This window comes from Symphalangus syndactylus, chromosome 3 (genome assembly GCF_028878055.3).
Source record: "Symphalangus syndactylus isolate Jambi chromosome 3, NHGRI_mSymSyn1-v2.1_pri, whole genome shotgun sequence".
In the NCBI taxonomy this organism is placed as follows: domain Eukaryota; kingdom Metazoa; phylum Chordata; class Mammalia; order Primates; family Hylobatidae; genus Symphalangus; species Symphalangus syndactylus.
In genome coordinates this window covers 149,670,744-149,697,610 of record NC_072425.2, presented here as the reverse complement: position 1 = coordinate 149,697,610, position 26,867 = coordinate 149,670,744, and the positions used below count along the sequence as shown (strand labels likewise).

At 42.5% G+C, this 26,867-nt stretch overlaps 1 protein-coding gene across 9 annotated transcripts in view; it reads left to right on the top strand.

Moving 5' to 3' along the window:
• OPCML (opioid binding protein/cell adhesion molecule like) overlaps positions 1-26,867 on the top strand; it is a 1,146,349-nt gene that overhangs the window by 906,213 nt on the left and 213,269 nt on the right. For 8 of the 9 annotated variants that reach the window (XM_063635683.1, XM_055273810.2, XM_055273809.2 and 5 more), the window contains one exon: positions 4,455-4,687. In XM_063635683.1, the coding sequence (XP_063491753.1) occupies positions 4,455-4,687 (233 nt within the window). The remainder of the gene's footprint in view (positions 1-4,454; positions 4,688-26,867) is intronic. The other variant, XM_063635684.1, reaches the window with a different exon arrangement.

The window sequence follows — 26,867 nt, the reverse complement described above, 5'->3', positions numbered from 1 at the left end:
CCTGGTGCAGTACAAGCAATATATAATTTTAAAGGTTACTTGTGATGTAGTTGTAATGAGTTCTGTTTTATCAAGGATCAGTAGGTAGGGTTAGCTTGGAATGTAAGAATTTTAAATATCTGAAATAATTTCCAAGAGATCAGAAAGTTGTCATTAACCTTCCTCAACTTGCCTCTTGGCTCCCCCTTATTTAACATCAAAAGTGTTCCCCTCTGTGCTTCTTGTTAATGAGAGTCCAGGACGTGGCCACAGACAGCAGGGAAGGAGCCTGAGTTTAGAAGAGCGCTCAAGCCAACTTTTTAAGTCCTTCCCTGAGTTCTCTTTCCTGCTGCTCAGGGGACCATGGAAGAGTCCTATGGTGACGGAAGAAAGCACGAAGCCATGAAACTACATTTTCTTTTGAAGCACGGCAACATCATGAGGAAAATAACTTTCCTCAACTGACTTCATTGTTTCACTCGGTTTCTCTGTTGTTAGGTTCTGAGAACCATACAAACTTGTGAACCATCTTTGCCCATTTAGAGAGATGGCTTTTTCTCAGTTATTCTTTTCTGTTTGTACTCCAGGCCCATAAGGAGGCCCAGGTCCAAGAGCAAGTACGCCGGATCATGGCCACTTACCAGGGGCAGGATTACCCAAGGGACACACAGGCTTTCCAAGGGCTGTGTGGCCAGGGCACTGAGAGTGTGTTCTGGCCCAGAGAGTAGTTCTGGATTGACCTATTTCAAAGTCCACCCTTACTCAAGCCCGTGGCCATTTGCAGTGGTTCTATGCACCCTCATCCTGAAGTGATTGGTCCTATACAAGGACAATGATAGGATTCAGGAAATGCACTTCAAAGATCTCAAATTCCCTAAAGTTGATCTGCTTGAGTAAGTGCCTGAGGTTGCAGTGTAATTCTGTGTCTCCCTTCTGACAGCTCCCACTTCACACATCGTCCAGGAGATAACCCTCTTTGGCTTTCTTTGTCACCTCCATCACCCGACTGTCATGGAGCAGGGTATCAGTCTTGAAGGAGACGCCCACAGAAGCAAAGCAGGGCACTAAAGGCAATGGCACCTGATTGCATCAGGAATAGATTCATGGCAAAGCTAGTGCATTCTCCATTTTGAATTAGAACTTGCAGATGAGACATGTTCGAACAGAGGGCACTGTGATTTAGCATATTAAAATAAACAGTATTTGTATTTTCCCAACATTTCTGAGTGTATTGGATTAAACAAGGCACTTCCAGTAAAAGAATAACATCTTTTTATAGTCATTTGATAAGGCCTGGTAAAATGGTATCATATACTTTCCAGATACTGAGAAATTGAATGAATTTAATACTGGGTTATAAACCCCTTTGCGTGTCAGGTATTTTCCAATTCATTGCGTTAAAAGAAATTGAAAGAGGAATTAATTGATTTGTCAGCTGCGAGATCATTAAAATTATCTTTGAAGCTATATTACTATGTGATTTTTGGCATATATCTTGGAAAGCATTCAAATAATTGAGTGGCATTGCTATGCGCAATTTTCATTTCCATCTTCTTATGTGAACAAGGTTTCTCTAAAAGCAAAAGTAGGAATAGAATTGATCCTGAACTCCATCTCATTCTAGCAGTGAGTAATATTTACCTACGGCATTTAAAAAAGGGGCTTCTCCATCTAATTAAAAGCTGTATTTCTAGTAATTTTGCATTTTCATGTTTAATTATTACTTAACAAAATGTGCTATATATTTATGTTCTATCAATTTTATATTTGTAATGATCATTCATTTAAGAAATATATTATTGCTTAAAGTTTTATGGTCATAGGACATAAAAGAAATTTAAATTTCAATCTCTATGTATTTTTGGTTGCAAATAAATATGGTAGACGATCAATAAAAGACCTTCAAGCATAAAATACATTTTTCTGCAGAAGATATATAATGGAAAAACAAGTTCCAGTTATAAAAGGAACAATGCACATGTTATGACTTAGAAAAAGAGTTAGTTCCTGAATTTTGAAAGCAGATAATCATAAGTATTAATCACTGTGATATTTAAATTCTACTGAACAAATATACACACACACAGGAATTTTGTGACTTAAAAAATTTTTAAATGTGAATATGTTCTAAAAGGCAAAAAATTCATCCTTTTCAATTGTAGCTCACAATTTTTCATGGGAACTTAAAAATGTGCAAGGGGTTACATAACTGAGCAGAATTAAAGCAAGAATATTTGTTTGCACTTAGTCACTTGGGTTGTGTGGTGACTAGAAGACCACACAACTAGAAGTGACTGGAACATCACACCCTTCGCTCTGTCTCAATTTAGCATCACTTCCAGGCGTGCTGATTTTTGGAATTCTGCTATTTGAACTTTCTTTAGGAGGAGCTCTTCAAACAGGGATTTCTCCTTTATGAAAATTCACCTATCCTTAGGAAAGGTTGCACATTTGCCCTTATCAGTCATTTGCAACTGAGAGTGAATAAATTTATCATATTTTTTCCCCAAGAAAAACCTTTGAAAGTGGGGAGCAGGGAGGATCCATTAGGGCTTACGATCCGTTAGATCTTCATAAGGGAAATAGAAAAATGCTCTGGAAGTAAGAAAGCAACAGGAAAAGAAGCAAGATGCCTCACGATGTGGAGGAGATAACATGACTTCATTTTTTTTCTTTATACCAATGACATTTCTATAATGATGGGAAAGAATCATTCAATGGTACCTAAATTATCAGGTCCCACTGGTGAATGCAGTTGGGCCCTGGAAACTCGCTTACCTAGAAAGCATGCAGATTGAGGTCTGTAACTGCTGGTGTGCAAGGGATGCCTGTGGTCAAATAAAAAGAAATAGTTTCATTGGAATATTAGAGTATGATTCTATTTCAGGTGAAAGCAAATCAACACAAGCTTCATACAAGTTCATGCATGTGTACAAGGAGTAAGATGTAGACTGAGATATGACAGGTTGCTAGCAAGTCACCATTGGGTGCTGGGCGTTGGTGAGGAGTGAATGGTTAGATGGGCCTGTATCATCTTAGTGTTATTTACATGTATTATTCACCTTGTATTGTTCACATGCTTATTTAGAAAAGAACAATCTCTTCCTACAATATTGTGAGAGTGCCTAACACCCTCCCTACCCAACTTCTCAGCGGCTGAGGGGCAGATGGGCCAGCTCATAAAAAGGCCTGGGTGACCAGAAGCTGGTATTGCTTTTATTCTTCCTACCAACCAGGGAGAGGACTGCCCTAGATCAGGTGCTTTCCCCGTTCCAGACGGCCATGGTTCTGGTGCTTGGAGACCCTGAGCCACACAGGACAGGTGAGACCAGTCACTTGGCCAGGTCCTGACCTCTCCACCGTGGCCAGTGTCTCTGGGGTCCTTCCATCTCCTGAGACCTGCCTGAAGGATCACTGCTGCCACCCAAGTGTTAGGTCAGATCCAGTGAGGGAGGGCCATGCCTATTCCCTGTGTTATCCTCACCTGCAGGTGCTGGACTCACGTCCCTCCTCTCTCTGCCAGGACATTGGCAAGGCTGGTTGTCCTTGTGCATTCCTATATGCAGCATGGAGTGATGGGTGCGCATCCACATTTAGAAAGCAGTCTGTTTCCTCATGCTTCTATTCCCACGTCCTCAGTTCCTGGGCACATGGGCAGACGCCCAGCACTTTCAGTCCAGTATCAGGCCTGACAGCCCGCAGGTCATCCACACCGACACACAGGCCTCGTCTGTGTTCATAGCTTCAAATTGTTAAGGAGAGTAGGTGGGAGGTGTTGCACAGTTCCCTGTTTTGATAATAGCCTTGTTCTCTCTCCCAATGGGACAGGGAGTGTATGAGGAACAGGGATTCTGCTGATAATTTTCTTCTTTCCTCTCCTGAAGTCCTAAGATGCAGTTTTGACTTCCTCAAAAAGTGTTGGCCTTCTAAGGTGAATTTTACCAACCCATGTTATAAATTGTAGTTTGCAGGCTTTCGGCTGCTTAGGCATATAAGGAGATTATCAACACCAGGGAGGTCTGGAGGTAAATATGTTCAATTTTTGATTAACTACAAGTTAAGTATTTGCTTTGTGGATTATCTGTGACCTATTTGAAATACTTATCCACTCTCTCTCCCATGTGCCCCTGGGTCACTTCTTCCCCAAGGCGGTAAATGTGCTCAAGAAACATAAACTAATTTTCATATAAGCCTATGGGGAAGAAAATAACAGGGAAAGCAAACGGATGGCAAAAATACATAATATGTCTCGAAATCAAATAGAAATGATTTTGTATTGTCAGTTCTTCAAGATGATTCTGGTCACTTTTAGTTTATATTTAGGAAGTTTCATCAATAATTGTTTCCTTTCAGCACTGTGTTATGTTGTTTCAATTACTCCTCAAAATGCAACGTCATATTTACCATATTATATAATCTCTCCACTCTCTGTCTTTCCCTTCTTCCTCCCTCCACCACTCCCTGCCTCACTGCAGGTGTACCATAGATGACCGGGTAACTCGGGTGGCCTGGCTAAACCGCAGCACCATCCTCTACGCTGGGAATGACAAGTGGTCCATAGACCCTCGAGTGATCATCCTGGTCAATACACCAACCCAGTACAGCATCATGATCCAAAATGTGGATGTGTATGACGAAGGTCCATACACCTGCTCTGTGCAGACAGACAATCATCCCAAAACATCCCGGGTTCATCTAATAGTGCAAGGTAAGTCCCAACTGGATCTGGGGTTGCCATTCCCGTCAGTGATGGAGGGGAAGAACAGTGTTGGTGTTTGTTCTACTTGTGTGTGAAGACACAAAAGTCATCTTTCTCTACTGAATCCAGAGTTTGACTGTATGTCTTGGAATGTTTCCCATCGAATGGGTACTTAACTAAGTGCTGAACATCTTCCCAAAGTTTCTAAATGTTATCTCTAGTCCTTCTGTTCTCATCAATAAGTTGTGTAACATACACTGGTTGAGCTCTCGTAAGTTACTTAGCACTCTGGAGCTGGAGTGAGATACATTCAAACATAGATAAATACGGTACTACTCTCAATGCCTTTTAATTCTCTTATAGGCTTATTTCATAATAAACGACTAATAATGCCAGTGAGAAACTATGTGACGTGACTGTTTTCGCACAGTTGTTGGTCATGCATGGTCTGGAGGGGTCTCTGAGTGCTGTTTAGGCAGGTCCTTCCTGGCATTGCTGCTGTGTTTAAACACTCTCTCATAGCCAGACAGCGAAGTCCAGATCCAAGAGGGATATAAGTCAGAATGATAACTGCAGGTTAATGTTAGTAATAAATTCAGACAATTTTAAAAAGGGGGAAGGAGAAAGGAAGACTTAGCATCTTCTTCCATTCTGCTTTAAAAATTTGAATCGGGATAGCCCAGGAATTGTGTCACACGTGCATTTTAAAATAGTTTTTAATTTAAATTTCATATTACACCTCAAAAATGGGGCTGAAGAAATGTCAGATTCTCAGATATTAAATATTAAGAGTTAAAAACACATGCAGATAGCAGTTCCGAGAATTTGAGAACCATTTTAAAGCAAGGCAGCAATCCAAATGAACTTATTTTGAACTTGACCCCAACTATCATCACCATGTAAAGCAATTTCTGTCAGGTGTTGGCTCATGGCAGGAATGAAGTTTTAAGCACATTAGTTCCGTCACCCAGTGACGCATCCTTCCTGCACCAAATGAAAGGTTCAGGTGGACTTCTTTCAGATCCTCGTTTGCAGATATCTTGAGGAAACACAGTGAGCTCTCAGAAAGGGTTCCTATGTGTGATTTAGTCTTTAGCATCTGCCTTTTATCAGATCCCATCTGTCATAGATTCAACAGAATTTTTTTTTTTTTTAGTTTGTGAAATGTGTATGGCATCCTTGCTTAGCTAAGATAGATTCCTCATCTCTGATTTAAAAAACAAACAAACAAACAAAAAAAGACCACGATGTTGCTCATTTCAATTGGTTTCCTAGAGAGAGGTTGCATGGGGGCTGTCTATTCATGCTTCAGTCACTTGTATGATTCAGGTTGCCGATTCTTTCCTTTTGGTGCAAGCAGCCAGGCCTGCATCTGTAGCCATTTGTAATGGCATGTGTGGGGCCAGAGAGCTGTCTGCTACCACTGCTGTTCCCCAGCAGTCCCTGGCACTGCCATGCTGCCTGAAGCTTTGCTCCTGCCCAGCCTCCAAGCCCTGCTCCCCTCCTCGCGTGCTTCCAGCGTTCACACGCGCCATCCAACAGACATCTACAGACGCTGCGGGTTTCCACTCTCCATACACGTCCACCCACAGCTCTGGAGCGACAAGACTGCCTGCCATCTGGAGATCAAGACAACTGTCACATCTGATACTTCTCCTCAGAGGACGACAGAGGCACTTGGTGAGATCAGTCATCGGAGATGAGCTGGGCTATCTGCTGAATGTTTCTGAGGGCGTAGAAAACAAAAGACTGTGAGCTCTCACTACCCCACCTGCCTGCACCTGGGCTTGGTTCCAGAGGAGCTGACATTCTCGGCATCGGAAGTGACACCTCAGTGGCACCTCTGTGGCCTTGACAGCAAAGTTATTTCAAATTCAGGAAATGTGGCACTGAAATAGAAAAGAACTGTCAGGCACTGTAGAGAAACAGACTCAAGCCGAGCAAGCCTATCCCTTTTCAAGAACTAAGACAGATGATGTCAGCAAATCAAAGTCAATGCACAACATAATGGGCTGGGGGCCGAGTGACAGAGAAGGATGTTCTCCATAACACATGCTGAGTGATCCCTTGGGTGGGATGTGGCAGCCTGTGGGGTCTCCCTGTGGACCTCCAAGCTTCAGGTCAGAAGAAGTCTAAGGACAGCATGGCATCTATTTCAGAGGTCAGCTCCTCAGTCTCCACATTCCAGGCCAAGCTACTCTCTGGCTCCAGCCCTCTGAGGTGGCCTGGGAAGTCCAGAGGCAGTCAGGATGGGTGGGGATGGGAGGGGACGATGTTCTTTTGGGGAGGAGCTTCTCTTGGGGAGGAGCATCTCTTGGGGATGATGTTCTCTTGGAGAGGAGCTTCTCTTGGGGAAGATCTTCTTTTGGGGATGACGTTCCTTTGGGGAGGACATTCTCTTGGGGAAGATCTTCTCTTGGGGATGATGTTCTCTTGGGGAGGACGTTCTCTTGGGGAAGATCTTCTCTTGGGGATGATGTTCTCTTGGGGAGGACGTTCTCTTGGGGAAGATCTTCTTTTGGGGATGACATTCCTTTGGGGAGGACGTTCCCTTGGGGAGGATCTTCTCTTGGGGAGGAGCTTCTCTTGATGATGACGTTCTCTTGGGGAGAAGCTTCTCTTGGGGAAGATCTTCTCTTGGGGAGGACATTCTCTTGGGATCCTTGGCAGGCTGGTTTGTAACTTTACTGAGAGGCCACAGAGAAGGAGGTCAGAAAGCTGAATTATTTCCTCTTGCTTAGTGATACAGTGACTTGCTCTTTCTTTGGAAGACAGTTGAATTACTAGAGGGTGGTAGTAGAGACCCCACTGCTCAATTAGAAATAAGCCCCAGAGTTCTTCTCCCAGCAGCCACTGGCTTTTGTCCAGTCTATAGATTAATTTTTCAGACATAGTGTTAGTTCAGGTTAGATAAAGATAATGAAAGTTTCCTAATCCTCTTAAAGAAAATTTATCTGACTGAGTAGAAAGCTTTTGGAAGACAATAAGGCATGTATAAAACTGAGGCCTTATCTCACCTTTAATTTCAAACTGCTGATGGGTATTGATTTTGCAATGAGAAAAACAGAAAAATTTCCGAGCTGCCGCTTGTCTGTTTATAAAAACAAAAAGGTGTTTATGTATCTTCTGTCCATTTGAGAAAGTGGGTATCTCATTCCTTCTGCCAACCAGATGCCATCAGCAGAAGGGAGTGCACGCCTACGGGACTCAGCTTTATCCCTCCTGCCATGGGAGCGCCTGAGAGACACTCTGCCACCAACCTTCCTGCCTGCCCTTTCGTGTTGTAGAAGGCAGCCTTTGCCACATATCTGAGTGAACTAATTTCCAAATCCTTCTCATTGAGAACAGAAGCTGCCTTCGTTAAAATTGTGTCACTGATACCCGAGGTACATCTCAGCCACTGAGGGGATCAGTTCAGGCACCGTGTGAGCATGTGATAATGTGATCTAGGCTGCACACCTCAGTGTGGAGGAAATCCGGAGCAAGGGGGAGGCACTGCTGTGGGGTCGGATTAGTTGGGGGGAAAATCAGCCTGGCAGCCCTGCAGAGCAGGAGCTAAAGTGGGAGAAGCTGGAGGCACAAGCACAGGCAGGAGTGACTCCCATCCCCGCTAAACAGTGCAGCCAGGGTGACCGTGGGCCTATCTGCAAAGATCCAGAGGTGCCGGAGAGGCGGTGTCCACAGGAAACTGAAAGCATTCATCCTCATACCTGGAAAGAGGAAGAATTAAAATGATATCACCCACATTTTTTAGTTCGGAGAAATGCTAGTGATTGGGGAGATACGATCCTATGCCACTTGGAAAGAATAGCTTTGGGCTTACGAGGTCTAGAGATAAACAACACACAAACATTACACAGATGTTGCAGAACTAGGGAACAGGTGTAACCTAACACCAGAAAGGGTATATTTGAGATTCAGCATGAATTTCCTGGCTGGAGAGTAGGTAAATGTTCTGAGGTTAACGATTCCTAGATAACAGTAAGAATCATAATTTATTTATATCCAACCTCAGCACTTAGCACACCGTCTGAGGCACAGTAGGCACTCAGCAAATGTTTGTACAATGAGCAGAAGCAGATTGATATTGCTACTGGAATGGCATAGGAACACAGCGATCATAAAGCATCTTCCTGCAGATACAGGTGACAGGGAAGACAGACAGTGTCCAGATGACTCGAAGAGGACAGTCATGGAGGAAAGGTCCCTGAAGGGGAGAGGGTCCTCAATGTGACAAGCTAAGAGATTGTTCTAAAAGGATAACACAAATTCCATGCATTTATTTGGTACTTTACAGAGATGGCACAGTGTTTGTCACCTTTGACCCACACAACAAGCCCTGGGAGGCTGTAGTGCAGAGGCTGTTATCTCCATTTGCAAATTAGGTAACTGTAGCTCATGGAGGTTAAGAGCCTGGCTGAGTCCCCAGTGAGTAAGTAGCAGAGCTGGGTCTTGAACCATGGCCACAGGACTTTGAGAGTAGTGTCTTTTCAGCATACTGCAGTCCCTCCAATGCCAACAACATCCATAGTTCTCTGCTCTAGATCAATGGAACATTTTCAGGATTTCCATGCATGTGTGTGTGTGTGTGTGTGTGTGTGTGTGCATGTATGTGTGTCATTCTTCCTTCTCTTGATATTGCATTGTAGCAACAGAAATTGAGGACAAAGCTCAAGAAAGAAAATTAGTGGTGGGAGTGGGACACCAAAGCTACAATAAATGATGTAGAGAGGCTGTGAGGGGGGCAAAGAGAGGATAATTAATTTTCTAGTAGCTCATCCCTTCAGGGATATGCATTTTAAATGTTACCACTTTATCCTATGTAAGTACTGAAAACCCTGGCCCCTCTGTGGATCCAGAATCTCATTGTCATTCTAACTGTCATGAGCTCTTCAGCATTCTGAAAGAACGCAGAGATCTATGTGTGCCAGTGGTACGTCATTGTCGTTGTTTGTTGGAGATAGATGGAATAAGAAGATACGTCTATGGTTGCTTCTTGGATGTAGGTATTCTCTACCTGCTCTCCTGCCTTGTTCAGAAATCTCTTCACTACAGGGTACTTCCTTTTATGGAATGAACTCCTCTTGCTAAGCCCAATTTTATGCAGAGGGCTAGAAATGATGAATTTTATTAAATTCTTACACAGGAGGCTGCACAGCAAGCTTATGCAATTTCTATGTAAACAAAAGACTCTGCATCTCTTAGCCTGGTGTCAGTTCAGGTGAAATTGGTTGGTATCTGAAGTTGAGTTTTGCATGTAAAGAAAAATGGGTTCCCAGCCCTGCCAGTCCTAGATATTGCTGATCACCAACCAACCTCAGCATTGGGCGCGCTAAGTATAAATGTTATCTCAGCCGTTCCTTACAGCTATCCACTCTACAAAATATACACCCTAGTCATGTTTACAAATAAGGAAACGGAGGCTTAGAAAGATTAACAACTTACCCAATGCTGATGCAGCTGCCGTGTGCTTTAAATCCCCTTCACTAGACTTACTCGTCAAGGTTAAGATTTCTCAAGAGAAAAAAAGTTATCAAAATACAAATAGTTAACAAGGCACTTTACATGCATTATCTCTTTTGATTATGCTTCCCAAAAGCCCTACATGACAGAATAGAAACGCACACCTTTCCAAGACCAGAAAGTGAGATTCAGAGACTTGGAAGTGATTTGTCCGAGTTATGCTAGTGAGGAAGTGGCAAAGCAACACCCAAGGCTGGGTATATTCACTCCGTAGCCAGCAGAGTGTTCAACACACCACTGACTCAGAGTTAAGTATGTAGACAGGTACCTGTTCTTATGTGAGAAAAATGTCAACCTTCAGAGGTGTTCCAGAAAAGGGTGGGCCCTGCGGAGATAATTCTGGGGTGGGGACAGCAGGTGGATGCTGGGATTGTACCAAGGAGCGGTTGCAGCAGGTCCAGGGAGGCATGGCCATAGGTCACAATTTTGCCAGGGATTTACCTATTTTCAACTCTTTCTTTGTAAGCAGTTTCTTTTTTTAGGCTATTTTCTCCTCTTTTCCTAAATATTACCCAAACATTTAAACGAACATGTGTGCTTATAGACTTAAAGAAAAGCAGGCAGTTAACCTGAAATAAATTTAATGTATTCAACTGCTACTTAAAATTGTAATCACATTTACTCTTCACAAAGACAGGGTAGAAGAGTGGAAAACAATAGGACCAGCCAGCAGAATGCTCACTCCTCAGCCCTGCGCTCGGCTCCTAACTTCAGGCCTGTGTCTCCAAGACGTTCCTCTCCTGGCTTATTAACATGGGGTGAAGAGTAGAATTCAGAGTAATTTCTTTATGTGCACATATGCATACTTTAATCCCATGTGTGGTTGTGTGTGTGTGTTTTTTTTTGTGTGTGTATGTCAATTGGAAATAAGATTCTGAGAAGGGGTCTCTAAGCTGCAAATTCTGTATATTTGTGCAGATAAAGCAGACAGCCAAAATTAGGTTAAGGACTTTTCTGGGCGTCATGTCCTTGACTTTGCAATGGAAAGGTTGAACTGATGGTATGAAAGTCCTTTCTAGTTATTCTGTGTTACTATTTTTCAGTGTAATTTATCTGGGAATTTGTGTGTGACTGGGAGTCTCTGCACTCTGTGTCTCTCCTACTTTCACCCGCCGATGGCGCAATTATTAGGTTGGTGTGAAAGTAATTGCAGTCTTTTGCCATTGTTCTTACTATTTCTTATTTGTATTTTTCTCCAGGGGCTTTAGGATTTAGGGTCCCTTACTAAGACTGCTAGTTAGGGGTCACTGTAAACCTTGTTGTTCACCTTTTTGGTTAGAGAAGGTGGAAGAGAAAGATACCATTTGCTTCCCAGTTCTTCTCTGACATTTGTAACCTCCACAACCCACGTCAAGTGGACACATATTTAATGGACAGTGGGGTGGAATTCCAGAGGCCACAGAGGAAAGAGCCATACAACCTACGAAAACTATGTGAGTTGTGTGCATGTCACTGCAGAAGAAACAGATATTAAAACTGTGTGTGTGTGTGTAAGAGTGTATGTATGTGTGAGGGCATTCGTGAGTGTGAGTGTGTACGTGCTACCTCTGTGTGTCTTAGTTCCTAAGCAGAGCAGAACGAACAACATATTTCTCCTCACAACAATGGGAGAAGAGACCTGATAAATGGAGAAATCATCAAACATCAAGCATATATATGTATATGTGTATATGAAGATACACATATATATGCTTGGATATACACATATATATGTTCGATGTTTGAGATGTATATATGTATATGTGTATGTATACACATGCTTTATGGAAGGGTTAGGCTAACTAAGAAGGCAACTACAACACAGAAGGAATCAAGAATGAAGTTGCTGTCCAGAATACCCTCTATAGCACATAAAGGAAGAGATCTCAAGTCTCCCTTCACTGGGAAGGTGTCCCCACACTGCCTTCTGCACCTGCCCCACCCCCTGCCCTCAGGGTTAGAACAAGGCCACATTCACCCCATCATGCAGTGGTCCTATCCCGGCTCTCAGACTACTGTGTTTCTCAGATATTAACTGAATATGACACCTTGTGTAGCCAGAGTAAAATTGATGTTGACCTTCATGAGTCTCCTAGATTGTGACCTTTCATGACATTGTATGTAGCTGATGACAACACAGTTCACAACACAGTCTATAAAAAAAAGAAAAAGAAACAGATTTCTCCTTGTATCAGGCCTTTTCTCCCATTGTTGTGAGGATAAATATGGGGCTTTGTTCTGCTTTGCTTTGCAACTAAGACACACACAGACACCACATACACATACACACACTCACAGACGTACTCACGCACTCACACGTACACACACTCTTACATGCACACCGTTTTCATGGGTTTTGTCTGTTTCTTCTGTACTCACACACACACGCTCACACAGTTTTTATAGGGTTTATGGCTATTTCCTCTATGGCCTCCGGAATTCCATCCCACTACCCATCAAATATGTGGGCTAAGCCTCTGTCTAGGAGAGGAGAGGGGGAAGCACACACTCAATTTCTCCTTGGACACTTATAGTCCATTTGATTTTAAAAATAGGAGGAGTCAGCATTTTCCAAGGTGAGTGAGACCAAAACAAAATGTGACTCTGGATGAATACATAGTCAGAACAAAGCACGGGTGGACCCTGGCAAGAGGTAGCACTTCCACTTGAGAGTCCTGGCTGGGAAAAAGGCAGAGAGACTCATTGACATGATCCAAGAAGAGGCTGCCAGTCCTGGCGCCTGGTTTGATGATGGTTTTTACAGTAGCCAGAAAAAATTAGCTGGGCATGGCGGTGTGCACCTGTAGTCCCAGCTACTCAGGAGGCTGAAGCAGGGAGGCGGAGGTTGCAGTGAGCCAAGATCACACCACTGCACTCCAGCCTGGGCGACAGAGCAAGACTCCGTCTGAAAAAAAGAGAGAGAGAGAAGTGTCAGGGCCTGGGGCTGTCATCTGCCTTATTTGCAATAGAATTAAACAAATGGAACAGTCATAATGCCTGTTCTCAAAATCATCACTGATGTGGAGATGGAGGGAAAATGAAATGCCTGTTATGTTCTGCTCAATTTGCATGGTGATCTCAGCTTATTTCCTAAGAGACCCGTCTGCCAATAGCTCCAGTAAATAGATCTTTTCCCACACGTTCCTGCTGCTGTGAGCAGGGGAGCAATCACACCTCAGAAGAAGGACAAATTAGTAAATGTTCAAAAACTCTCCCGATAGATTAATGTCCACCATGACCCTCATATAGTGAGGATCTTACATAAGGTTTCAAGCCTCACCACCTGCAAGATTAGTTAGTCACTGTTTAGCATCCAAGTAAACTGTCAATTCGGAATAGTGATGTCTTTCTACACATAGCAGGTGTACACAGATTTGGAGAGCCTCACTTGCATTCCCAAACCTGGTTTTGAGCTCCTAGTTAACAAGTTTTACCCTCAACATGGTGCCTTGACGACAGTAACTGTTGTCCCTATTCTTATTCTGGCATCTCAAAAAGTCTTTGACTGTTCCTTCACTAAAATTCTCCTCTATAGGCATAGAAATTGAAGAGCAATAGAAGTGAAGCAAAATAATCACAAGGAAAACAGCCAATAATCTTTCTTAGTAATTATAAACAATGGTTATCATCCACTGAGTACGGTTGACCGTTGAACCATATGAGTCTGAACCATGCAGGTCCACTTATATGTGAATTTTCTTTCATCCCTGCCACTCCTGAGACTACAAGACCTACCCCTCCTCCTCCTCCTCCTCCTCCTCCTCCTCCTCCTCCTCCTCCTTCTCCTCCTCCTGCTCCTCAGCCTACTCAACATTAAGACAATGAGGGTGAAGACCTTTATGATGATCCATTTCCACTTAATGAACAGTAAATATATTTTCTCTTCCTTATGATTTACTTGGTCTCATTTTCTTTAGTCCAGCTTACTTTATTATATGAATACAGTATAAAATATAAATGCAAAATATACATGAATCAACTCTTTCATATTATCAGTAAGGCTTCTGGTCAACAGTAGGCTCTTAGTAGTTGAATTTGGAGGGAGTCAAAGTTATATGCAGATTTTCAACTGTGTGGGGGTCATCACCCCCAGCCCTTATATTATTCAAGGGTTAACTAAGTGGGGCGGTGGTCATCTTATAAACATTTTCATATTCTATTTTCCAATTAACCCAGAGGGTGGGATTCATGTTCCTATTTTTTTGAATGAGAAAGCTAAGGCTCAGAGAAGCTAAGGGCCCTGCTGATAAGTACAAGGTTGTATTTTAAACTCACTTCCGTTGACAATGGAATTCTCCACTCAGCTTCTAGCTTAACTTCCTTTCAATTCCATAGCTTTTAAATAAGTAGGTCAGACTACCACGCCGGGTCATTTACAATACACATCCTTCCTTTGTCAGGTTGCCTCTGCTTAAGGCATTGTAATCTAATTTCTGTGGAGTCAGGATCTGTCCTTAAACTTTTTTCTCTCCTGTTTTGTTGATCTTATCTTAGTAATTATAACTTTTTTTCTTGGAGTTAATATCAGCTGTATATCATTGGCTCCTAAATCTAAATTTCTAGTTTTTAGTTCTTTCCTAATTCTATTCTCTAATGTTTGATTATCTTCTTAGCTCCTCAACTTGGGTATCCCTTAGGAATCTTAACATGTTCCACCCTCAACTTGTCTTCTTTTCTCCAAAACCTGTTCCTTTTCTTGTAATTCACATTTCTATTCATGGAAACACCATTGTGTGTAAAACCTTGGCTTCAGCTTTGACTCTTTTTCTCTTTTGCTTCTCTATCAAAGCAAATGTCATGTCCAATAACGTCATTCTCTCCCTTTCTGTTCCCACAACCACTACCTTCAAAGTGAAGAGTCTTACTCTCTACTGACTTTTGCCTGTCACGTCCTAATTGATACCTAATCCTCGTCTCTACCTCCCTATAATTCATTTTAACAGTGTTGTCTAAGTATTTCTGATGCACATACTGATCATGTCACTTACCCCACTTGTATTTTAATGGCTCCCTATTGACAGTGAAGTCAAGTCAAAACCTCTTAGATTGTCTTTCCAGGTGCTGAGCAATCCAGGGCCAAACCTACTTTTCCACTCTTACTTCTTTATTTCTTTTTACTTTTTTATAGGAGGCATGTTTCTTTCTTTTTTAATGTTTGTTTCCGTAGGCTTTTGGGGCACAGGTGGTATTTGGTTACATGAGTAAGTTGTTTAGTGGTGAGTCGTGAGAACAGGTGGTGTTTGGTTACATGAGTAAGTTGTTTAGTGGTGAGTTGTGAGATTTTCGTGCACCCATCACCTGAGCAGTATATACTGAGCCCAATTTGTAGTCTTTTATCCCTCACTCGCCTCCCACCCTTTCCACTCTTATTTCTTATTTCTCCATGTTTACGTCCTACACACTACCTAGTCAAGTTTGTCCTTGTGTAATCCCCGCTGCCCAGCATCCTGCATTCTTCCTCGTTTCTCATAGAATTCATCTGCCTTTAATGTTCTTCTCCCTGGATATCCAAATCCTGCAGAAAGCAGTACTGTCCAATAGACCTTTCTGTGATGATGGAAATGTTCTGTATTTACACTCTTCAACATGGTAGCCATTAGCCACAAGTGACTGTTGAGAACTTGAGTTGTGACTAGTATGACTGAAAAGCCAAGTCTTTAGTTTTATTTAATTTTAATTAATTTAATTTGAAGTAGACACACATGACCAGTGGCTATCATATTGCACAATTTTAGAGTTGCTAGGGCCTTTTTAAAAAAATTCCAGCTGCCACTTTACCTGTACTTCCTTATGATACCTGTAGCTTTTTGTTTCAAATTTCAGTTATTGGTGGATGTAATTCTCTTGCTCTCCTAGACTGTAATTTCCTAGAAGACAAGCCAGAGGAGGTGGCTCCATAATTTTTCACAGAGGTGCAGCTTAGGGATAGCAATCTGAATTGGCATGACCATAGAAGTCTCTCTTTCACAAATTCATATAAAAGGTTATTAATCCATAAAAATAATAGCAAAATATTCTAAATATGCTTTTAAGATTTTATGAAAGATTGAGGGAAAATGTCAATTGTTCTTAGGAATGAATAAGCATCTCAAAGCGTGGCTTACTGGGGGAGATACTGGTAGCCACATCATGAAAAGCCACGTACAGCATGGATTTATTCCCTTCAAGTCCCTTACCTTGGGACAGATGCTGTACACTGTAGCATTGAAAACACGCCTGTTGAATAAAGAAATTCTTAGTGAAACCTTAAAAAGAATTCCTTAATTTAAGGCTTCTGGGGAAAATTTCTAACACAGTCACTTTGCTTTAGTGGTGTTGAAAATCACCCCTAAACAAGGTGCCCTGATGGTTGTCCTGGCAGGCAGAGCTGGAAGAGCAGGGACCCAGCCTGCTGCAATCAATTTAATGGGATGGATTATGTGCTCCGATTGGCCAGTAAGCAGACATTAATGACCAGTTAGCAACTGTGTTCAGGTCAATTAATTTATATTTGTATTTTGCAAACTAAAAGTTGCTCTGTTAGATTATTGATTCTTTGTCCCTGTATTCAATTTGTTTTTAATTGCACCATTGCTGGGCCAAGCCCTCCCTCCTGGCAAGCTGGCAATAAATCTGCCACCATCTCAACAATCAACAATAAATGTGTCTCTTCATGTCATTATTAATATGTGTCTTGGATTGGTTCATTACCACGGTTAACAGTTTATAAGGGTCCGTGGCACACTGCCAGGAGGATTCCCTTTCCCAGGGGCTAGTTTGTCGTGATAGGACTGATGTTTTCAGGCCTGTGTGTGTGTGGGAAAGGGATCTTGGATTTAATTTAATATAGCTGGAACACAAGCTACCAAATCCTCTTTTTATCATAAACAGCTTTAGAAGATGACGTTGTAATAGATATTTGTACCCTCTCTTTCAATTCTTCTTTCTTTTAATTTTTTCTTTCTAATTTTTTCTTAATTTCTGTTCAGATAGATTATTTCCCCCTCAGACACAACATAACAGCTCCCTGGGTAACCTAAAATCTGCAGGTAAGTGAGCCATGAGTCCCCTGGGAGTCGGAGTTTTATTACTGGGTTTTTGTTAGTTAAAAGCAGAGAAGGAGTTCCCTCTGATTGACGGATGAAGGGTGATTAACAGAGCTGTAGAAATACTGCTCCTAGAATGTCACCTAAATGGTGGTGGTGCCTGCCACCACACCCAGCTATTTTTGTATTTTTAGTAGAGACAGGGTAGGAAAAAAAATAAGCCCCATCTTTTAATAGAAATAATAATTAATTATAGCATTGTTATTGGTTCTTTTAGTTATGATTTTTCAGGGGAAAGCACAGATTTTAAATGAATTTATAGGTTGGCAGAAGAGATTACTCTGTGTCCCAGAAATGCCAAGCAATAAATTTAAATAGAACTTAGAGTGTTTTCTAAAAACTCTGCAATGATCTGGGATCAGATGATCATGAGGAGTGTTTGTCGTTTCCAAGGTACAGGTTGCTTGAGGACAAAAATTTGGTCTCTTTCAGACACAAAGTTTGCAGTCAGTTTTTTGATTCAGGATATAGATTTTATATGTAATTTACAATTAGCAAAACACACACACTTCTAGGCACGTGGCTCTCTAACATAGACCAAACTGAGCTTGTTGAATGAGAGAGGCATGGGAGAGTTTGACACTGGATATTCCCCTTAATAAGAGTCTGAGTTAGCCCTGGTAAGTGGAGGGCTGGAGGAGTGGGGCTCCTGCTTGGGAGATTTGGGAAAGTAAAAGGTGATAAGGGAAAGAGATGGAAGAAGAACTTGAAGATGCCTGCAAAGAGCCACAGATGTACAAATGGAGGATGTGAATGAAAATAAAGGAAGCAGAGGAAGGTTGAGAGTCAAGAGAAAGAACGAAGAGGCAGAGGAACCTCGCTCATGGCATGGTTTTCTGAGGGCGCCTGCCTGGTTGGAGGTGGGAAAACCAAAGAGCAGAGCCAGCCTCCCTGAGGCTCTGCATGCAGCCCTCCCGGTGCAAGCCCAATCTGCACCTTGTTCCAGGACACCCTGCGGTTCTCTGGGCAAATGGCACACTCCCCAGGGAGGGTCTCTGCTCTCCTACTGCTCTGCCTGAGCTCCTTCAGCAAGAGGCAAGAGCAGGAGCCAGCTTTTCTGTTTTAGAGATGGAGTCTCACGCTGTCACCCAGGCTGGAGTGCAGTGGCATGGTCTCGGCTTGCCGCAACCTCTGCCTCCTGCGTTCAAGTGATTCTCGTGCCTCAGCCTCCCGAGAAGCTGAGATTACAGGCTCGTGCCACCACGCCTGGTTAAGTTTTGTATTTTTAGTAGAGACAGGGTAGGAATGAGCTTTTTAAAATAGTCCCACGTGGGGCACAGCAGGAGCAGGCCAGGTGTCTGCCTCTCACCCTATCCCACCCTCCTGCCTTTCCACACCACCACTGAGAACCAATCACATCACTGGCCACTGAGGGTTGGGCTTGTGTTTTCCAAGTGCTCTAATTTTGAGGCATATTCAACAGAAAAGGCAATACTAACGACAGCTAAAGCCTTGATTCATATATATGGAAAAGAGTCTCACTTACTGAGCTGCTTCTAGGAGGAATGTAGGTAAAATTTCACTCCTGGTTTGACCACTTGCTCTGTGACCTGAAATGAGTTACTCAACCTTGCTATGTTTCAGAATCTTCATCTGTCAACTGTGGGAAAGAAAGCCTGCCCCACCTTCTTCATGAGGTTGTGCATTAAGGTGCAACCCTCTATTAAAATTATTTGTTTCCCGCTGCTAGGTTAATTCCTGAAAATGCTTCTGAGATTGCATGACAAATATTATGCCAGGGTGGTTCAGAAATTTTTAGAACTGTCCCTTCACTTATCCTAATATGGTTTTATCACATAAAAGCATTGGTATCATATGTTTTGATAAATTATGTTAGATTTTGTGGATAGCAATGGAATAACTGTGCCTCCTTTGGAATATATGTGAACATGTGTGTATGTGTTTATGTGTGATACCTCTGTCCTCAATATCTTACAACATTCTTGCTACTTTAAAATATTCTTCTCATAACTAGTTTTGATATTCTTGTCATAATTTTATAATCTCATGTTCAAGATGTACTTCTGAAAAAAACACATACACAATTGTACTCATTGAGAGAGAATGAAGAGATGAAGCAGATAACTTTGAAACAAAAGAGAAATAATATCAGCAAGACATCATCAAAGCTTTCATCAAAGGTTTTGCTTTCCTTAAGAGCCTTCCATCCCAGCATCAACATTACTTATGCCAGGAAATAGAAAATGTAGAGACCTTCCCAAGACTGCGTCTTTCAGGGGCCACTGCTGCATACCCAGTGGAATCTCTTCGTTGGTAATGAATTTCCCTTGTCTGTAATCACATCCAGTAAAAGATAAAACAATATACAATTAAATATAGGCCTATTCTCTAGTTTCAAAAGAAAAAAGTCTGTAGCTGTGGTACAGACATCTCCATCACCTCCTTTCAAACACCCTGCCGATGTGAGCGCTGAATGACAACCCCTGCGCACTGGCCACGGCTAATCCAAAGCACCAACAATGAATCACAGAATTGGAGAAGGCAAAATAGCTACTTGAGGAGTAAAGCTTCCCAGTCCTTGGTTCTGCAACAGCAGGGTGGAAAGTGAGGGGACAGGAAAATCAAAGTTCCTTTAAAAAAATTTATCACGCATAGAGGCAAAATGTCCCCACAGCAGGAGAGCAAGTGGAAAACACATCAAATCAATCACCTTCAAAATAAGGCTTAGAATCTTCTACTGCATAAGATGTAGGTGGGAAGGGAAGAATGGGCCCAGCAGTTTGAAAATGTTTTATTAAACTGCATGCTGACTGCCACAGTGCATACAGGAAAATGCAATTAAGGCCAGGCCATTAAAAAGACGCCCAAGGACAGCTCTGAGAGAGACCAGGGGCAATCAGCAGGCGTCCAGGCAATGTTCAAAGGAAACTCACTTTGAAAAAGTGCCAGGCAGGTGCCGGGAGCATCTCAAACAGGACAGGCCTGACCTGGGATCTCTTGCACCTGCCTTAAGAGGTGAAAGTGGCAGCTCTGGGCAAGGAGAGGAGGTGGAGGTGTGTGTGGAAGGGCCTCTCAGTGCCTTTCCTCAAGCTGAACTGGAACAGATTCTAACCAGCACTGAGGTCCTTAAGGAACATATATGTTCAGGAGGTGGTGGCATGTCAAATACAAAGCCACTTTACCATCATGATAGGCCCCCAGTTTCCTGAGTAAGGTGAGCCTTAGTGCCTCTGAGATAGAGGCCTCACCCAGCTTCTCCAACACATCCTGTCCAGGTGATGCCTGCTGCCTAGAGTTGCAGGTGGAGGCCCCTGGTGTGTAGACATGCCACCTGCTTAGAGGGAGAGACCAGAGGATACTGGAACAATCTCTTAATGGAGAGCTTGCCTTCTCCTGAGAAGGTCCACAACACACAATGCTTATGCCAGGCAGAAGTTGTCCTACTCAGGGCCTTCCCAGGAGGTGCATTGTGCCCTGACGGTCATGTCATGGCAGGCCTAGGGCGATCCCCACCCTCTCCTTGTCCTTTACTGCACCCTGCAGCACCCTACTTCTGCCTGCTTAGTTCAGGGCTCTCTCTTCTAAATACCTGAAGGTGTCATTTGAGCTCAGGCTTTCCCACTTGCCAAACTCCTGGGTGTGGCTCTATCGCACCACGCTGTAACTACTGCGTTACACATTACACTGTCTTCACCACCAAAATGCATGCACTCTGAGGATGGGAACAAAGTCTTTCCCTCTATATGAACAGAAATGTTTATCCCTAAGGCACAGAACTCACATAGATTAGATGCTCAAAAATGCTTATTGAATGTGTGTGGCATGTAATGAGTAATCAATAAGTATTTCACGATAAAAGAAATGACAATATTTGGTTGGAGAGAACTAAAACAAATTGATTTAGGCATATGTGTGGGTGAACAAATAAACTACAACTCCCGTATTTTATAGGCGTGGGTAACTGCAGTGTGCGGCTGATGCTAATGACCGATCCTTTCTCCTTTGGCTCTAAGTAAATTCTTGATTTAGGAGACGTGAAGACTCTCCTCTTGTGCTCATCCCGGGGTTCCTAATTTTTGCTTCCATCCTACCAAGCCGCGCGCTGATGTTTGCAGTCCCACCCACACTGCTCATTGCCTTTCGCTAGAGATGATGTGCTAATTGTTGTGGGTTTGCAGTGTGTTTTCGATGCTTAGGCTCCAGGATATGCATCCTGCCTCGCTCTTTCTCCTCGCATTTCTTGCTGTGGAAGTCTGTGGAATGCTGGCAGGGCAACTCTGCCAGTGTGAGCAGGTTCTTCTGAGGTTTCTAGGTGAAACATCATCAACAAAGTACCTATTGTGGCTGCAGCAAGAGTGGTTTTATAGCCTTCTTTAACTTTAGGAAGGGGAAATCCATTTCTGGGCCTCATGCAATTTAGAAGATGCTCACATTTGCCTCAGAAACTATTGCCTTGCAGTGATTTTCTGTCTCTAGTGAGTAAATGCTCCCCAGGCCTAGCTACTGTCAATGACAGCCATCCCAGTGCTACCTTAGCAGAGCTTTGCTTTCTAGCTGTGACTTGCTTATTTATAGGAAGGTTATGCTGCATCTTCTTTCCCCACTATATTACTTTCTAAAGTTATCTGTTGTCCCCTCTCTTCTTCTACCAGCTACTTAATCCTTCTCCCTCTAAGCAGGCAATGCTCAACTTCTGCAGCAGGAAAGGTCTCTTTGGGAGGCCTGAGGGCCAGCCCAACTTGCCAGTACATTTGCATATATTTACATTCAGTTGGCCTGCAAACATGAGGATTATGCAAAGTATGAGTCTTAGCGAAAGGATTCCGTTTGGATTCAGGAAATTTAGGTTCCATAGAACACAAGGAGGTGGGAGGGGCTGTAATGATTGCTATTCCAGGGAGAAGCATATGTGTGATTTATGGGAATGAGTGATGGACCCAGGGGTCAGGGCCAGCTTAAATCTACCCCCATCCAGCAGGGCTCCTGCCTTGTCCTGCTCACATCTCCCCAAGTGTCACCTTGCACATAGTTAAGTGAAGAGTTGAGATGCTGCCTCTCACATTTTGAGAGCATGCCTCTGGCAAGCTGCCAGAACTTTCTTCTCAGTAAGCCTGTTTTCTAGGTGCTTCAGCTTCTCTCATTTAGTAAATTCTGCACATCTCTCTGCTGAAAGGAGCTTTCAGACCACCAGCCTGCTCTTTCCTCATGTGTTAAAAGTTGTACTGGGTCCCAACCAGTTTTGTTTTTTCTAATCAAGGTAGGGTCCATAGGTAATGACATGTTGCCAACATCTTTTGAATGCAAGGGTCTAGAGCTCTCTTTGAAGAAAATAATCATCACATGGCTATAAGAAAGCAGTATGGTGAGTCAAAAGATCTAGAAAACTACTCCAGTATCTGTAGTCACCCAACGAATTCTTCCTACCCACTTTGCAGAAAAAACCAGTTCACTGAGACTCTGACAATGCAGTAGAGAAAGAGTTTAATTGACGCGAGGCTGGCCACAGCAGAGAACTGGAGATGTTACTCAAATCAGTCTTCCTAAAGGCTTAGAGGTTAGGGGTTTTTAAGGATAGTTTGGTGGGCAAGGGGCTAGGGAATGGGAGTGTTGGTTGGTTGGGAATGAAATCACAGGGGTGTGGAAAACGGTCCTCATGCACTGAGTCTGCCTTTGGGTGGGGTCACAGGGCCTGTTGAATCACAAGCAGCAGATCTGGATGGAGTCAGCGACTTAAAAGTCTTCAAAGACATCTCAAAAGGCCAATCAGAGGTTCCACAATAGTGATGTTATGTATAAGAGTAATTGGGGAAGTTACATATCTTGTGACCTCCAAAACAACAGCTGGTTATCTTTTAACCACACCCATATCTTAGCAGAATTCAAGCCCCTGTAATAACCCTAACTTTGTGGACTTTGACTAGTTTTTCAAATGTGGTTTAGTTTTGGGAAAGGCTATTGTCATCCTTGCTTTAAAGTTAAACTATAAACTAAATTCTTCCCAAAGTTAGTTTGGTTCACCCCCAGTAATGATAAAGGACATCTTGGATGTTAGAAGCAAGATGGAGTCAGATGCTTCAGATTTCTCTTACTGTCATAATTTTGCAAAGGCAGTTTCATACCTATTACCTGTGCTAACTTAGGGATACGTATTAACCTTCTAGGATCTGTTTCTTAATGCATAAAATAAGACAGTAGAAGAAGATGGTCACTGAAATCCATTTCTGCTCTAATGTTCTAGATTTTTATTCCTGGGAGTATACATTTTGCAACACTTCTCAAAATTTTTTCACAGGTGGTTTTATATCATAGTCTATCCATTGTTTCATTTGCTCATTCACCAAATATACATTAATATCTCCTATGTGAAAGCATATTCAAGGAGAATTTGTTGAGCACCATCACTGAATTAGGCACTTTGCTACACACAGAAGATAAAATAATGTGAATCATCACTATCTGGTAGGATTATTTCCACACCCCTCAGACTATATTTTAAGCACTTGGAGGACACATTGGTTGTGTCAACCTGAGCACCTAAAATGTGCAATGTGGATGTTTGCTCAATGGAATCAAATTGAATCCCACTTTAATTCTTTTGCCCTTATTTTAATATTTTTAATGGTGAGCAGAGACATTGACAAAGGAGACAGTAGCCATATTTATGAAGTTTTCTTTTCTTTCATTAGAAGTATATGTTGCAGAAGTATATGTTGCAGCAGATCAATGGCTGAAGTAGTCTAGTCCTACTCTAAACATTCTAAGATACTCTGAATCATTCTATGTCTTCTGGATACCAAACCACCACTTCTTAAGAAATCGGTAAAATGATCTATTGGTTTCTTGAATGTCAATTGTGTTTATGATACGTTAGAAACTATTGGGGTGGGGGTTGAGAAAAATCCAAGGAAGTTTTTATTTTGGAGGAGAGACAGAACACACATCCACAAAACAAGTTGAAAGAATTGAAAGGAAATTCTTTCAACTGAGCAAGAGTTAAACTACATTAGAATACGGCCAGGGAGAGTCTATTTACTCTCCATGTAGACTGAATTGACATTTTCTTTTGAATGTCTGAGGGACGCTTGGAAGTCAACATGTGCAGAATGGAACTGAAACCTGGCCTATGTCTAGTGTCCATCTCCCAGTGATTGGCACTTCCATGCACTTAGATCCACGAGCCTTAAACGTCACCAGTCATGGACATTGACTTCACTTTCTGCAGCCAATGATACTGTCTCAGTCTCCTCAGGCGGCCAGAACAATACCACAGGCTGAGTGCCTTGAACAACAGAAATTTATTTTCTTATAGCCCTGGGGGGTGGGAGTCTGAGATGAAGTTGGCATCTAGGTTGGTATCTGGTGAGAACTCTCTCCTTCTCTTGTAGACAGTGCCATCTTGCTGTGTCTTCACATGGCCTTTTCTCTGTGCTTACACACATAAAGATCACTGACATCATTCCTCTTCTCATAAGGACACCAGTTCCATCAGATTGAGGCCCTAACCTTATGAACCCGTTTAACTCTCATTACCTCTTCAAAGGCCCTGTCTCCCAAAATCATCACATTGGGGATTATGGCTTCAATGTATGAATTTTGGGTGAACCTAATTCAGTCTATAACAGGTACCAAGTAAGATAACTCCAGCTTCTTACAGCCTCAGTGTTACAGTGGCTTAATACAACTCTACTGCTTGTTCCTGTATTCCAATTGTCCGGGATGTGGGAGGGGTCAAAGGGCTAGGTTATATGCAGTTATTCAGGAATAGAAGTTGATGGAAGTGCTGCCATCTTCAAAGCATGATGACAGTACCAACTTTGGTCACAAGTATCTAGCAGGCAGACTGGACACGAGGGTTAGGAGTGAGTGTAATAAAAGTTTTGTTTTTTAGTTTGGAGGGAGCTGTTTGTTTTTGTTTGGTGAATAGCTAGCTTGTCTCTGTTATACCAAATTCTTTTCAACATACTTTAAAAATACTAGCCAACATGGTGAAACCCAGTCTGTACTAAAAATACAAAAATTAGCCAGATGTAGTAGTGCACCTATAATCTCAGCTACTCAGGAGGCTCTGGCAGGAGACTCGCTTGAACCCAGGAGGCATAGGTTGCAGTGAGCCGAGATGGCACCATTGCACTCCAGCCTGGGTGACAGAGCAAGACTCTGTCTCAAAAAACAAAAATACTTCTCAAATCTACCCACTTCTTTTCACCTTCACTACCCAACAATCTAGTTCAGAATATCATTGTGAACTAGATTGTTCACACTGAACTGATTTACCACAAAAACCTACCAACTTCTTTATCCACATAGATCTTGTAATTGATTTTATTTTAGTAAAATATACGCAATATAAAATTTACTATTTTAACCATTTTAAAGTGTACCATTTTGTGGCATTAATTACATTTAAAATATTGTGCAAGCATCACCACTCTTTGTCTCCAGAACTTTCCCATCATTCCAACCTCATTTAATGCACTTGTTAAACAATAAGTTTCCATGCATTCCTCCCCTACTCCTTGTAACCTGCTCTTGACCAACTCCAATTGCCCCTGCAGCCAGAATAATCTCCTAAAAAGTCTAATCATTAAATCATTGTACACAAACAAGCATGTGCGCGCACGCACCGTGTTTAGAATTTCAAATGTTTACCTGCGGTTTCCAGGGAAAACATGGAAGCTCCTGCGATGACTGGCACCTCTGGAGCTCTCACCCGTCTTTAACCTGATCTAAAAACACTCACCCCTCCAGCTTCTGTACTCCAGCCAGACAAAACGGTCCTTCAGAGCTTCACATTCCTCAAGCTCTGTCACTTCCTCAGCAAAGCCATCTCACAACTTCCCAAGTAGGCCGGGCCTGCCCATTATGGAGTCTCGTAGCACTCCCCATTTCCTTCAGAATATGTATTGCATTGCTACATATATCTTCCTAATTCAGTAATAGAATCTCTCTTCCTACTGGACCTCAGATTTCACAAAGGCAGAGACTGCACTGTTTATGTTCACTATTTTATCTAGTACCAAACATAGTGCCTAGTGTATGGTAGGCAGTTGATGAATAAATTATGAATGAACAGCTGAATGCTAGTAGCATCAGCAAAGGTTGAAATCAGAGTTACACAGAAAACGGCTTGGAATAAAGGCGCATGAAAGCCTGGTAAAATTGGCCTAAAACGGCCGGGTGCAATGGCTCATGCCTGTAATCCCAGCACTTTCGGAGGCCGAGGTGGACGGATCACGAGGTCAGAGATCAGGACCATCCTGGCTAACATGGTGAAACCCCGTCTCTACTGAAAATACAAAAAAAAAAAAAAAAAATTAGCCGGGAGTGGTGGCGGGCGCCTGTAGTCCCAGCCGCTCGGGAGGCTGAGGCAGAAGAATGGCGTGAACCCGGGAGGCGGAGCTTGCAGTGAGCCGAGATCTCGTTATTGCACTCCAGCCTGGGTGAAAGAGCGAGACTCTGTCTCAAAAAAAAAGATAATAAAAAAAATTGGCCTAAAACAATGGGAATATATTCCCTATTCAATGAAACAGCATAATTAATTAATTTGCTATTTTATTATTATTCATTTGACATTACATCTATTTAGCATGTCACCTTAAAACCTCAGTGATAGTGGTATGATGGTCAGAATCCTATGGAAA